The 13443-nt window shown below is 28.7% G+C and overlaps 1 protein-coding gene across 2 annotated transcripts; it reads right to left on the reverse strand.

Moving 5' to 3' along the window:
* Nucleotides 1-1159: 1159 nt before the first annotated feature.
* LOC114132852 (uncharacterized) lies at nt 1160-10055 on the reverse strand. 2 transcript variants are annotated; one of them, XM_027998443.2, is made up of 2 exons: nt 9759-10055; nt 1160-2025 (listed from the first exon to the last, which is right to left on the reverse strand). In XM_027998443.2, exons 1-2 carry the CDS (start codon nt 9816-9818, stop codon nt 1615-1617), a joined length of 471 nt encoding a protein of 156 aa, XP_027854244.2. In that variant the 5' UTR covers nt 9819-10055; the 3' UTR covers nt 1160-1614. The 2 variants fall into 2 exon arrangements, with proteins under 2 accessions (XP_027854244.2, XP_027854245.2); XM_027998444.2 differs by lacking the exon at nt 1160-2025 and adding an exon at nt 4083-4708 and having other exon boundaries at nt 9759-10026.
* Between the last annotated feature and the right edge of the window lie 3388 nt (nt 10056-13443).

Consider the following 13443-nt stretch of genomic DNA (forward strand, 5'->3'; position numbering starts at 1 on the left):
AAAAGCTTATATATGTTTAGTTGATCTAAATAGTTGTTTAGATTGACATAGGACGTATAAACCAATAATTATTGATGGATTTGTTGCAAAATACTAAATATTTATAATAGTATTTTTTATTATTCTTAATAAGGCATCATTATGTTATTATTTAATGTTATTCGTTTATAGGAAGAGGAAGAGTCTTGATGCTGCGACATGTACTTATAGATTATTGTATATCTGAGTTTGATGTAGGTATGGGTATTATAGCCAAATTATTGAAATTAATAAATAAAACTTCAATTTTTAATTTTTTTTTTTTATTATTATTGCATTTTATTACTTGGTAACACCAATATTTTGGCATTATCCAAAATTTTTAAAAATAAAAATATCGTTGACTAATATTTTATAACTTATGTTTCTACCGATTTAATGTAGGTATAGTTTTATGGACTCGTAGTTGCGCTGAATTCTTATGAACCAATTGGAGAAAATCATAATCATAATTTTTTTGATTGGTTGGAAGTTGGTAAGTTGTTTTAGACGATTCGTTGTATTTCGACATGAGCATAATTTAACATTATTATAGTATGGATAAAAGCATAATAATTATTATGTGTAGTTAGTAGTTATGATAGTTCATTTTGAACAGTTATATAAATGTTACTGTCTAACATTTTTTTTTCTCAAGAAGATGTAGGTCGACGGCACTGAAAGTAGGAACTTTATTATAGTTATTAGATTATTACCGAAAACGAATTTGCAGGAACAAGACATGTGGGATTATCGTATTAAATATTTTAATTAACGAAACCCGACTCGTTCAATACAACTATATTATTATTAAACTTTACGTCATATAAAAACAACATAATTGAAATCGATTCATTGAGTGTTTAAATTGTGTAATAATAATAATATATATATTTACAATTATTATAATAAAACTTATATGAATTAAAAAAATATACTCTCAGTAAGTGGATTTTTAAAATTTAAATAGTCATCTGTAAACTTTCTTGTTCTGTATATACCTATATGAATAATAATATTCATCAAATGAGTTGTGTATTAAATTTAATTCAGACTTAGAAGACATAATATAGTAAGCTCTATTATGAACATACCCACATTGTAAAAAGGTCTGTGTCCAAATATAAAAAGACTTTTAAAATAAATATAGACACAAATATGTAAATATATATTTTGTTGAAAAAATAATGTGTTATTAAATCAAATCTGAATAATTATAATTGTTTAATACAAAATATAAAATAATTTTAACATTATATTGACGATATTAACAGTAATAATATTGTCGTCTTATGCATTATCGTGCTAATATAATACGTTTAAATTTACTGGAAGTTATAAAGGTAAAAATAGAAAACCGCAGAACGCGTTATACATAATTATAAAACAAACCGACTTTCTAAATGAGGGACAAAACATACTGTCACTGATTCTCGAGGAAGCTCACAACATATTATAGGTTACTGTTATAAAACATAAAAAAAAGTAATATATGTATTTTAATATTATTGTACAATATTATATTATTATTATCATAATGTATGCGTAGTGTGATTGGAGAGCTGACGGTGTCGTTGATAACTGAATTGCAGGTGATCAGTTGGTCTTTTCGGATTTCATGAAGTTTTGGGTCTTGTCGATAACGGCGTCTTTGGCGTCCTTAGCGGCGTTCTTGACGTGCTCTTCCGACGACGATTCCGGACTCCTGGGCGTGTTTTCCTCGGAGTTTCCGTTCTTGATCGAGTCGTAAGAGTGCTTGATCTTGTCAATGGCGCCGTTCACCAGCTTCTTGGTTCCGGCAACCGCCTCCTTGCGTTTCTCGTCCAGTTTGTCCAACGCGTCCGACGCTCCCTCCTTGACGCTGCTCACGAATCCCTTGAACTTGTCCTTAAACGTGCTGGGTGTCGGGGTGGTCTCCGAGCTCGTGTCCTTGTCGACGTAACCGACAGTCTGCTGGTGCACGTCCTCGTTTTGCTGATGCTGTTGACTGTTGTCGGATGCGGCCAACTACACAAAACAATACAAAACAACCTCATAGATACACTTGTGATTATATTATACTATATAATATAAGTGACTCTGATGTTACGGACATGGTGTACGTCGTACACGTTGTAGGTAATCATTATATCGTTATTATTAGGGACGGGATTTCGATGCACTTTGTGTCGTTTTCCGAAGCAAGCTAGGAGTGCTTGTTTTATAACATAATATAAACCTTTCATTCATATTTATACGTACTTATAAGGTTTTTACTCAATCTGATGTAATTATTTTTTAATATTTTTTTTAGATAATATGCCCACGAAGATGATCTTAAATTATGTATTCTGGAAAACTTTTTTTTTTAGGTTGAAAAATATATTTTTTGTTTTAAAATGTATTAAAAAAATAAGATCATTTTATCTGTGTAATATATAATATTTTTAAAGATTCTTAGTCGTTGTGAAATAGTTTTGAATAAAATGTACTAGTAATTGTTAGAATAACATATCACAATAGTTGAAAAATGTCTAGGAATTGTAGACGATTTTCTATTTCTTCAATTGGGGATAATTGAATGCAAATAGACATAATGTAAAGGTGACGCAATTAAGTTGTATGTCTGGAAAATAAATAATTCCAAGTACAGCTCTGTATATGTATTACATATTAGTATATTATGCACATGCCACACGCGTATTAATTATAATTTATAATTTATACACATGTTTATAGACAGAAATTGTAGTCGGTATAGTGTTTAATATAGATAAGTGCTGAGAAAATAAACACAATAAGATTAATGATTATATTATGATGAAGATGGAGTTAATCGACGTGGTTACCGCAAGACCCAAGTGCATGATTTTAGAGTATGAAGTGCGATATAATTACAGTGAAGGTTTTTTAGTGTTATTATAATTTATATATTAAGTGGGTCACGAATTGAATCTCAACAGTTATAAGGACGCTGTTAGTCTCATTCGACGAGTATGAAAACTGAATATTGTCGATAAGATTCAAAATAACTATATCGTATGCGCGGTTTAATAATAATATTTGGAGTACAGGAGCAGTGTTATACTTTATGTTACAGTGCATACACGGAGTCTTAAACTTCTTCTCTGGTTCTAATATGAAGACGTTTGTCTTAAGATGTCAACTACGTTTTGAACTGAAAACTCGTATAATTAAACTTACATATATTATAGTTCGTTTTGTTTCATATCAATATTGTTTACTCGGTTACGTTATTATAGATTATTGTTTATAATAATATTATGTGTAATGCACTAATGTATGGTAAAATATTATAATGTTATTTGCGTATTATTTATATTCAGACAGAGAAAATACGAATTAATCTACACACAATTTACGTATTGAGTGGCTCATAGGTAGTGTTTTTAATGGATGATTAAAAGTGATTATTATTATTATTTATTACATAATATTATTATACCGTTGATAAAGTGAAACGTATGAAATATATAGGTACCTTAACATTTTTACGCAGTATCAAATTTCTGACATTAAATTAGTATATCGATATTAATTGTATTAAGTATAATGAACGAACGAACAAGTTGAGTTAGGAAATAATGTACTTTACATTCACTAACACACTTTATAGTAACACTCGTGTATAAATAATTATAATATAGCAAATAATAATAATGTGTTTTTGTGAATTGTATTTCTTTTTTTATTATTATTAACGATTCATTAATGAAAAGAAATAAATTAGCACGCACATTTCTAAGATAAGCACTAAATTGTATTCATTATGACTTCTTATAAATCGTAGCTGTTTTATAGGTTACCTACTATATACTACCTAAACTATATTCTTTTGAAAATATTCGAGTTAATTTAAATAATTTAATATCATCAATATAATATGAACACATCACTCAATCACACATTATTTATAGTATATATTTAAATACGTCGTTGAAATAACTAGTACTAAGAGTACATACTACACTCTACACAGTACACACTCGTTATAGATATAATAAATTATGTGGTTATGTTTACAAAGACAACAAAAACATCTACAACAACAACAATAAAAAAACTTTTCCATAAAATTCGACTGGATATCGATTTTATTGACAATTTTCGATTTACAGAGAAACTTACTTAAGATATTACTACCTACATGATACACTTATAAAAATCGATCGTTGTACAACCGTACACTGTAAATCGGTGCACATGCAATTTTTAAAAATACAAAATGTCTAACCTATATTTTATCATAGATATACGTATACCTAACCTAACCTATATCGTATATATTATACATATTAAAAACTGTATTATTGAAAATCGTTCGTATCATATCGTTTTCCGGTCGAAATTGATATTATTGTTGGTCGGTTCATTTCGATTTCGGATGTTTCACCGCGTAATCGTCGAATGCTTTGATTGCTTCCTGTTTGGTCAGATCGTCTGGATTAGTGGTCTTGGTCGAGCTGAACGTGTTCTTCAATTTGGTGAACGCGCCGGAAAAGAAGTTGCTCAGCTGCGACTCGACCTTTTTGGTGTTTTCCGACTCTTTGACCGCGTCCTGCATTTTGTTGTACGTTTCCGACGCGGTCTGCTTGAACGAATTCATGAACTCGGTCATCTTTCCCTTAGCCGCCTCCTGCAGACTATCCAACGACTGTTGTGGTTGTTGCGTGTCCGCTGCGCGGCCGCACTAAATAATCAAAACAAACCAGACGTCTTTTTTTGGTTTTTCAAATTTATTCAACGAAACCCCACCCTCTCATTTAAATTCCGGGCACGTATATAATATTATGACTCTTGTAAATAATATAATAATTGTGTATTGTGTTGTAGGTGTATATATATACGTATTATAGTTAAATAACTGCAGATACTCGCATGATATAATAATCGTTAAGTTTAATATGCGTAAAACTACGAAGTCTCATTTATCTATCGTATAACTTACTATATTATCTATATGATTATAATTATTACGTAATTACGCGACGCACGACAGGATTTTTGCTTTTGCAGACATCATCGCATTACCGCCGCCGCCGCCGCCGCGTGTGAGATTTCGGTCATCGCGATTTTTCGGCGCATGGCTTATCGCGTCGTGTCTCGACTTTGTCGTTATATTCGATATGAACGCATTTTAATAATCTCACCGGAGTATATATTCATATTGAATTATATTATTTAAATCGACGTATAAAATATTATATTGAATTGTAATATTATGGTGAATATGTTAAACAATAACGATCTCCTCGCCATGTACACCTATATACTATTACATTTCGACACGTCTTATTAAATTCGAGTGTGCCGAATAATCGAAAACGAAAAAGGAACCAATACCTACTGAAGAAACATTTTTTTTTTTTTTTGTATTTTTAATAGTGTTATACAACACGTTAGCATCCATTGTTTAGTACGGTACGCCAAAAGTCTCACAAAACTCGACCGCATTTTTTACATTAAAGCGTTATTATTCTGTTATTTAATCGTCATACTGGATATTGTGATTAATTTATATAAGTATAATTATTTTTGTTATTAATTATTGTTTTACTTGGGTACAAATTCACAGTAATAGCTGTTCGTTTGTTTTACTCACATTGCACGGTATACATAAATGTATATTACATAATCATTGTACTCCTGCCCCTTGAACACTTTAATTTACATTTGATTTACGAAACATGATTATGATAAAAATATCTTGTTTGATACCAAAATTTAATTGTTTTTGAGTAAATATTTTGTCACTAAATAACAATATTTAAAAATTCATTACTCTCATTATATCGTACTGTATATACCGAGTAGTTTAGTGGAATTAAAATATTAATTTTTATTTGTCAAATCACTAGACCACAACGTAGGTCATAGAGCATCATTAAATAATAGTTCAATTTAAAAAGGGTGGGAGGTGGGAGCAAATCCCAAAATATTTCTATTCTAAAAATTATAACAATAGGCGGCCAGTAGGGCCATCCCAAAGAGGATCTCGAGGAGTTTTTGGAAAATTGAACTTGTAAAAGCCCCTACTTCTAAAGTTATTGGTAAATATTGTTTTTTATTAGCTATAATACGTAATTTTATAAATTTCTGCGCTTTCTTTTATATTATATTATTATATATCTATACATCCTAAAGTCTATATGAAATCACGTCATGTACAATATATCTTTATAGAACTTATGGATTCGATTGTATTGTAATATAGCATGTTTTTCATAACTATGAAAAGTGAAAATATGTTGGATAAAATATAAAAATAAATCTATTTTTAGATGTCTAGTTTAAGTTATTAATTAGATATATAGTATGGTAATTGGTAAGATACTAAAATATGGAACTCACTTTCAGTTTTATTGAAATTTTACTATTTAGTTTTTTCATTATCAACGTGATGTTCAAACGAATACAATTTTTATTATCAATATTGATCAGAGTTCACTCTAAAGTAAAAGTGGGTATTTGAACTCATGCAAATTTGAAAATTTGCAATTATTTTGGGTAAAGTTTATATTATGTACAATGTAGTACAATTCATAAAATCAATTTAAGTACATGCACTATGCAAAACAATGTAAACAATTTTCGAGGTTGGAGCAATTTCGATTTGAAGACTTATAATGCCGTACAATTTGTTTACGATATATACTTCTATACTTAATACGACAATTTCAGCGATCACGTTGCCGTTGATTTTTGATTTGTTTTATATGCAGCAAACGAATTAATTCCAACCGATTTACTATGCGCCGTCCCGAGTATTATTATAATAAACCGGCTCATCGAAATATTTTGCAAATCTCACTGCATCTGTACATCGTTTATTTCAATGTATAATTCATAAATGGCAAATTTTGACTTTTTTTCGCAGATGATAAAATATTATGAATAGAGATAAATCGCAGTCACCGTCGCCCGTCGACTGACATATTAATGTTTTGCTTCATTGTTTAAATCGTTGGACCAAAATATAGCCGAATACAAATTATGTGGAGGTACATTATTAGTTTCGTTTTATTTGGTTACTATATTATACATTTGACTGATTTGGGAATTTGGAGTTGAATTAACATTATTTTGATATGGATAGCCAATCTTCCATTCTTGATAGTCATACAATATATATAACACAAAGCTATATAAGTATCCATAATACCACGGTTATAGATAAAAAAATTATTTTATTATTTGCTATAATTTTTAGTATTTCCGTAATTATTCTCTAAACCACTCAATCTGATTTCTAACACGGGTATTATCAGTAAATTTGATTTATGCACGTAATTGCAAAATATGTGAAATTTATAAGGTATTTCGAAGTAGGTGGGTACCGGTACATGCATTTTGTGGAAGAATTATTCGTGATTGTTTTACAACTTTTTAAATCATGTAATAATATTAAAAGCAATAAAAGTTATTTTACTTATCAAAGAATGCAGTGATTATATGTGTTATGTATATACAAACAAGATATTAAATATTTTTGTATGTGTTATATTTGTATATTACAGAAATAGTGAAAAACATAGATAAACACGCTATAATAGCTGTTAGTATAGTAATGATAAATTATAGGCGTGTACTCGTAATTTATGTATACAAATCATCTTATAAATGATGACCATTAAAATATTTAAATGTGTCATAAAATGATGATTTTTTTATAGACAACGATAAATTTACTTTTGATCCCATCACAAGTTGTCTTAATAGAAGTCCCGATTGTATAGGTACTCACGGGTTTTAAATTAAAAGTATATAAAAAACATGCTTTGTACCTACTTTGTTTGATGGACGATGGCCATCAGATTATTGTTATAAATTGACCACTTCTGTTACTGTATCATGCATGTTATCATATTTAATTTATGAATATTTTAATAGTAGTTAATACATAGTATGGTGTTATAAATAAAGCGTCTATAGGTACAATGGAACTATATTTTGTAAATGGTTCTTATGATTTTATTAAAATTCAGAGTTCGAACCACAATATTAATTTCCAATCAGCAGTTGAGAAATTTAATTTAATATGAAGTATGGCGTATGAGATTTTATAAAGTGATATTGTAACTCTAAAAAATTATTTTTATAAGAAAATATTACGTAAAATATTACAACTATAATATCTTTTTTGTTACACGCGAGGTAATAATACTAAAAAGCCACGTATATACTGTGTATTTAGCATAGTTGACAAAAATGTACATAAGAATTTGATTGCTGTCTATCAATTCTCGTATTTTAGGTATCTATTATCGTGTTTAGTATAATTTTTGAATAAGAGAAAAAGTAAAATTAACCGTCATAAATATTTATTATAAAATCATCTCGTTGAAACATTGTTCTATTGTGAAAAATCGAATGGCAAGGTCGAACAATTTAAATAAATTATCGTTGGATATATTATTATAAATTATTTAATGATTGGTCAAAGTAATGATTTATTTAATGGTTGAATTTATACAGTAAACTGTTAATAAAAACCGTTTTATAATATTATGTTACAATATATTTTACTAATGAAGTATAATATGTTGTATTTAACGGTTATAAATTCGTCCAACGAATCAAAATACCTATTAATTGGCTGATTACGATTATTATTATTATTTTTTAACTCATACAAAAAGTATATCTGATACAATAAGAACGTGCGGTAATAGTCATATTTAAAGTAATAATAATTATCATGGTCATACAATCTTATAAATACGATAAAGTTTATTTGGCCTAACTCATAATATAATACAAATAGTGCCTATATAATAGTATCACTAACTGAATAAAATTATGTGCGTGTATTGTAAGTTGGGTATAAATTATACATTTATAATAATCATAATTAATAGATAATATTTAAATTAATATTTGTACAAAAAAGATTGTCTATTTTAGTTTAAAAAGATTACATTTTACTATTTTAGTGAGTTTAGGTATAAGTAGATAGATTTTATAATTGTTGATTCGAAAATAATGCACACCTCGTTTTACACATATATTATTAACACATGCGAGTAGAAATAAAGAAAAATGGACATTTTGTATGGTTTGAAGCCGAAAGGAATAAATAGAACTGACAGGAAAAAAAAAAACTTAAAATTTAATTGATTGGATCGATAAAATAATAATAATAATAACAACCAGATCGTCTTCGTGCAACAATAATGTTTGCTCATAAACAGACGAGGTATTGTGTATGATGGCAGCTCGTCGTTCGTCTAACATTGTTTTATGTATGTTAAACGAACACAAATAATAAATAATGCCATAAATTGTACAATATTATTATTCAATGAAATTCGAAAAAAAAAATTAAATATTATGGTAAAATTATGTATAGGTAGAATTTAATATTATTGTACATACAGGATTTAAAGTTTATTCGCGTATTTGCACAACGGGCACCTACCCATATAATATATGTAGTGCATCGCAATAAATATCGTCTTCAACCGTACAAAATGACCATTGGTAGAATATAATAGCAAACGGATATAAAACACAACATTATGTACGTTTGTGGAACTGTTACAAAACATTATTATATATAGGTGCGCATTAATAATTATTATTCGTTCGTCGATAGAACGAAACATAATATTATAATCGTGCACTGCAATAATAGTGTGTTGATATAGTTATGGCGCTAATATAGTAAGGTAGGTATAATATTCTGTGTTATACGGTTCGCGTATAATAACATATGCATTTTCATTTTCATCAATACTCACGTCAAAAACGAGGCACACCAGTGCCGTGACGACGAGGGCTTTGATCGTGAACTTTGCCATTATTTCGATTGTTGAAAACGACTGTGTAATATGGACGGTGAAAAAATTAAAACTGTCGCTGTGCAGTCTCGAACGTTAATAAACACACACACGTATGTACGTCTCGGAAGCAGCAGAATACACTACTACGATTAATTGCGAGCCGAGGACGGATATTATGTGGGTTAGCCGCGAGAGGGGCGCGTGCGGTGCGTGCGCGCGTTAGAGATGTGCTTGTGTGTTAGAGTAGGTTTATGTGCTTGTGTGTTAGAGTCGGTTTATGTGTGTGTGTGTGTGTGTGTGTGTGTGTGTGTGTGTGTGTGTGTGTGTGTTAGAGTTATATTGTGAATGTTTGTGTGTTTTTCTGAACCCTAACACTAGGATCACGGCGGTCACGCGATTAGATATCGACACATGAGTAAGACTTTAATAACGCATAAATCGCCCGCCAGCGTCGTTCGGTTAAGTTCGCTCGCGTTATAGACCGTAGGCGTCGAAAATAAAAAAATCACAGCGCTACAATAAAAAAATTAATAACAATAACAACAGAAATATAATAACGAACCCTATATAATATGTGCTATTGTGTGCGAGCGGCGGAAGAGAATGTGTGTGTGTGTGTGTGTTTTTTTTATACGATTTTCGTTTGTATAATAATATAATCTCTACCTATATATACATATTATATTTATATTACAATATAATATATTATATTGTGTGTTTTCATTTCGTTTGATTGGTTAAACCTTGAACGGCGGCGGCCGGTATAAGGATAAAATGTTATTTGTGTGTAAAAAATGGTGTCTGAGCGATATTATCGCATCTATACGTGTGTACACGTCCGTTCGCTGTTCGAATATTACACTAATATAATGTTATTAATGACTCATCGTGTAATTTATTAATTTGAATTTACCACTGGAAGGTCTCTATCGTTAGCGCTATACGCACAAAACAAATACACCGCTATAATTCCAGTTCCCATTATTCTTTCGCCTTTTGTGTTGGTCTTCGTCGACGTTCTGATTCTAAAACAATGATCGTTTATCATTATACTCGTACATGAAAACAGGCCAACGTATGTAAAGATGCCTTATACTTTGCGTATAGGTACAAATTGTCTGAGAAGAGTCGAAGGCCTCTGTCGGAATTTTGAGTAATATCCAAGTCTTATAATCACAGTCACATATGTATAGAGGCCCAGCATACGCGTAAAAATATTATGTATGACTAGGATTTATATGCTATTTAAAATAGTAATTTTTTACTTTTTACTATTTTTTTTTTATTATTATTGAAGTATGCTAAAATAATATCCAATATATATACTATAATATACATATATGTACTTTGTACCTATTTTAAAATAATCAATGAGATTACAAATATTTTTCAAACTATATCATCAACTGAAATAATACCAACTAATTTTAAAATAAATAGATAGATTGATATAAGTTATTCTTTGTAATGTAAATCCTATACACCATTTATGTATATCATAATACAATATTATTATTGTGTAATTTTATATATTTTTTTTTTTTATGAGTCCGAAAGTTATTGAATAATTGTGTACTAAAATTGTATACTTAATAAAACTATGAGCTGTTGATAATGGACTTTTTCCAGCGTAACGAGCAAGGATCTTAGGTATTATTTTTCTATGTGTTAAAAAAATAGTTGTTAAAGTTTCAAAAGTTGAACTAAACTACACGAAACAAAATTATAAATTTGTACGTGCTTTTATTTATTATTATGTACAGTGTATACCGTTGCGATATGAGTTCGGAATGTGGTACATCGATAAAGTTTTTATTTTTATCGATTTGATAGATTTTGATATGCTATAAATATGATAAAATAAGCAAAAGTATGAATATTAATATACAATTATAATAATACTTCATACTGCAGCTGTGGATATGGATAATGTCTTAACGGCTTATCTACTAATCACTGATAACGAATTTGAAAAATTAATGACGATGAGATAACATGACCGAATCACACAGCAACAGCAATATATTATTACATATTTGATAAAATAATATTGTACTGACAATTTTTACGATTCTATAAGTACTTCGTTACTGGACAATAATTTATCATGGAGTTTGACATCATTTTTATTTTAACAATCGATTTTATAAGCATAGAATTCTAATTTATTTATGGCTTCGTGCGTTAATGTCTCCCGAAAACATAATAATAGTACCTATACGTATATACTGTATAAACACCATTATACTAGTTGGTATATAAACATATAATAATATATTGCTACTAAATATGTTATGTCTTTATAATGCCATTTAATAATCTATGTTTTATGGTATTTTTCATACCTATTCTCTTTTTATATATTTTAAACTGTTATTTGATAACTTGTTGGTTCAGTTTAAATACCTTTTTACGTCAAAACGTAAATAGGTATAGACCATGAAAATTTGACAAATGATTTTTTTTTCATTAACAATAGAAGATGACATTTCAGTTTTATTATAATAACACAAGCTCATTGACTCAAGTTGAACCATATTTTTTCGTATTCAACTTTATGATTATTATTAATAAAGCGGTCATTTTGCAATCTCTAAATAATCGTTTTAAATAAATCATAATGGACTAATGGCTCACCCGTCAATGCACATACACACCAAAGGTACTCACGTTTCACTGTATTATACCGTGTAACCTATTATTATCGTGACGCAGTGCTAACAAGTTGATGAGTAAACGAGTAAACACACATGCATTTTTATTATCACTTAAAATTTTAAAAATATGTATGACAACCTTTTATATATTTTTCAGACTAAATACTTGTTTTCTATAATATGAATACATTATTTATACATAATAATATTATCTATTTTTATGACCGTTATGAGTCGTCGTGCTGCTAATATTAAGGGGGTTCTAAATGATGAGAAATTAAAAATAATAAAATTAAATCTATATAATAAGTTAAGTTACGTAACCTTTAATATAATTTAATAATTACTTAAAATGCCATTATGAATGTCATATATTATACGTTATTTCTTTTTTCTATGGATCTATACACGAATTTCACCATCAATTGAATATTATATTAAGAATATTTGTACTACTAAATTTATATAGGTATTTTATTAACTAATAAGAGCATAATATTAGGATTTCTATTAATATTTGTTTCGTTTTTTCAAGGATCTCGATTCATCCTTTTGGTCATTCGTTCAAAATCTAATAATCATTTATTAATGCCAACTCATACTTAAACGTCATAATTAACTAGCTTACTAAGCAACGTTCAACTTATCTCCTGTATAATGGCTTTTAAATGGTAAATTATAAACCAAATAGGATTAATGGAACGCATAACTCGTTTATTGAGTATATAAAATATGATTATACATGAGTACATGACGCATAATTATTTACATGGTCATAGTGAAATAAAAAAGTCAATTAACGATTATATAGGATAATAATTATTAAGAATTAGATATTTAGTAGTCTCTATCTAACTAATTATTAGTTACTAAAACTGTTTTTTATATATATATTTAAAGAAAAGTTGATTCATATGCATTCAAGTACAACTGTTTACTTAATGAATCATTAAATTGTATTGAGTTTACAATATAATATTTTTTAG

Source organism: Aphis gossypii, chromosome 1 (assembly GCF_020184175.1).
Source record: "Aphis gossypii isolate Hap1 chromosome 1, ASM2018417v2, whole genome shotgun sequence".
NCBI lineage: Eukaryota > Metazoa > Arthropoda > Insecta > Hemiptera > Aphididae > Aphis > Aphis gossypii.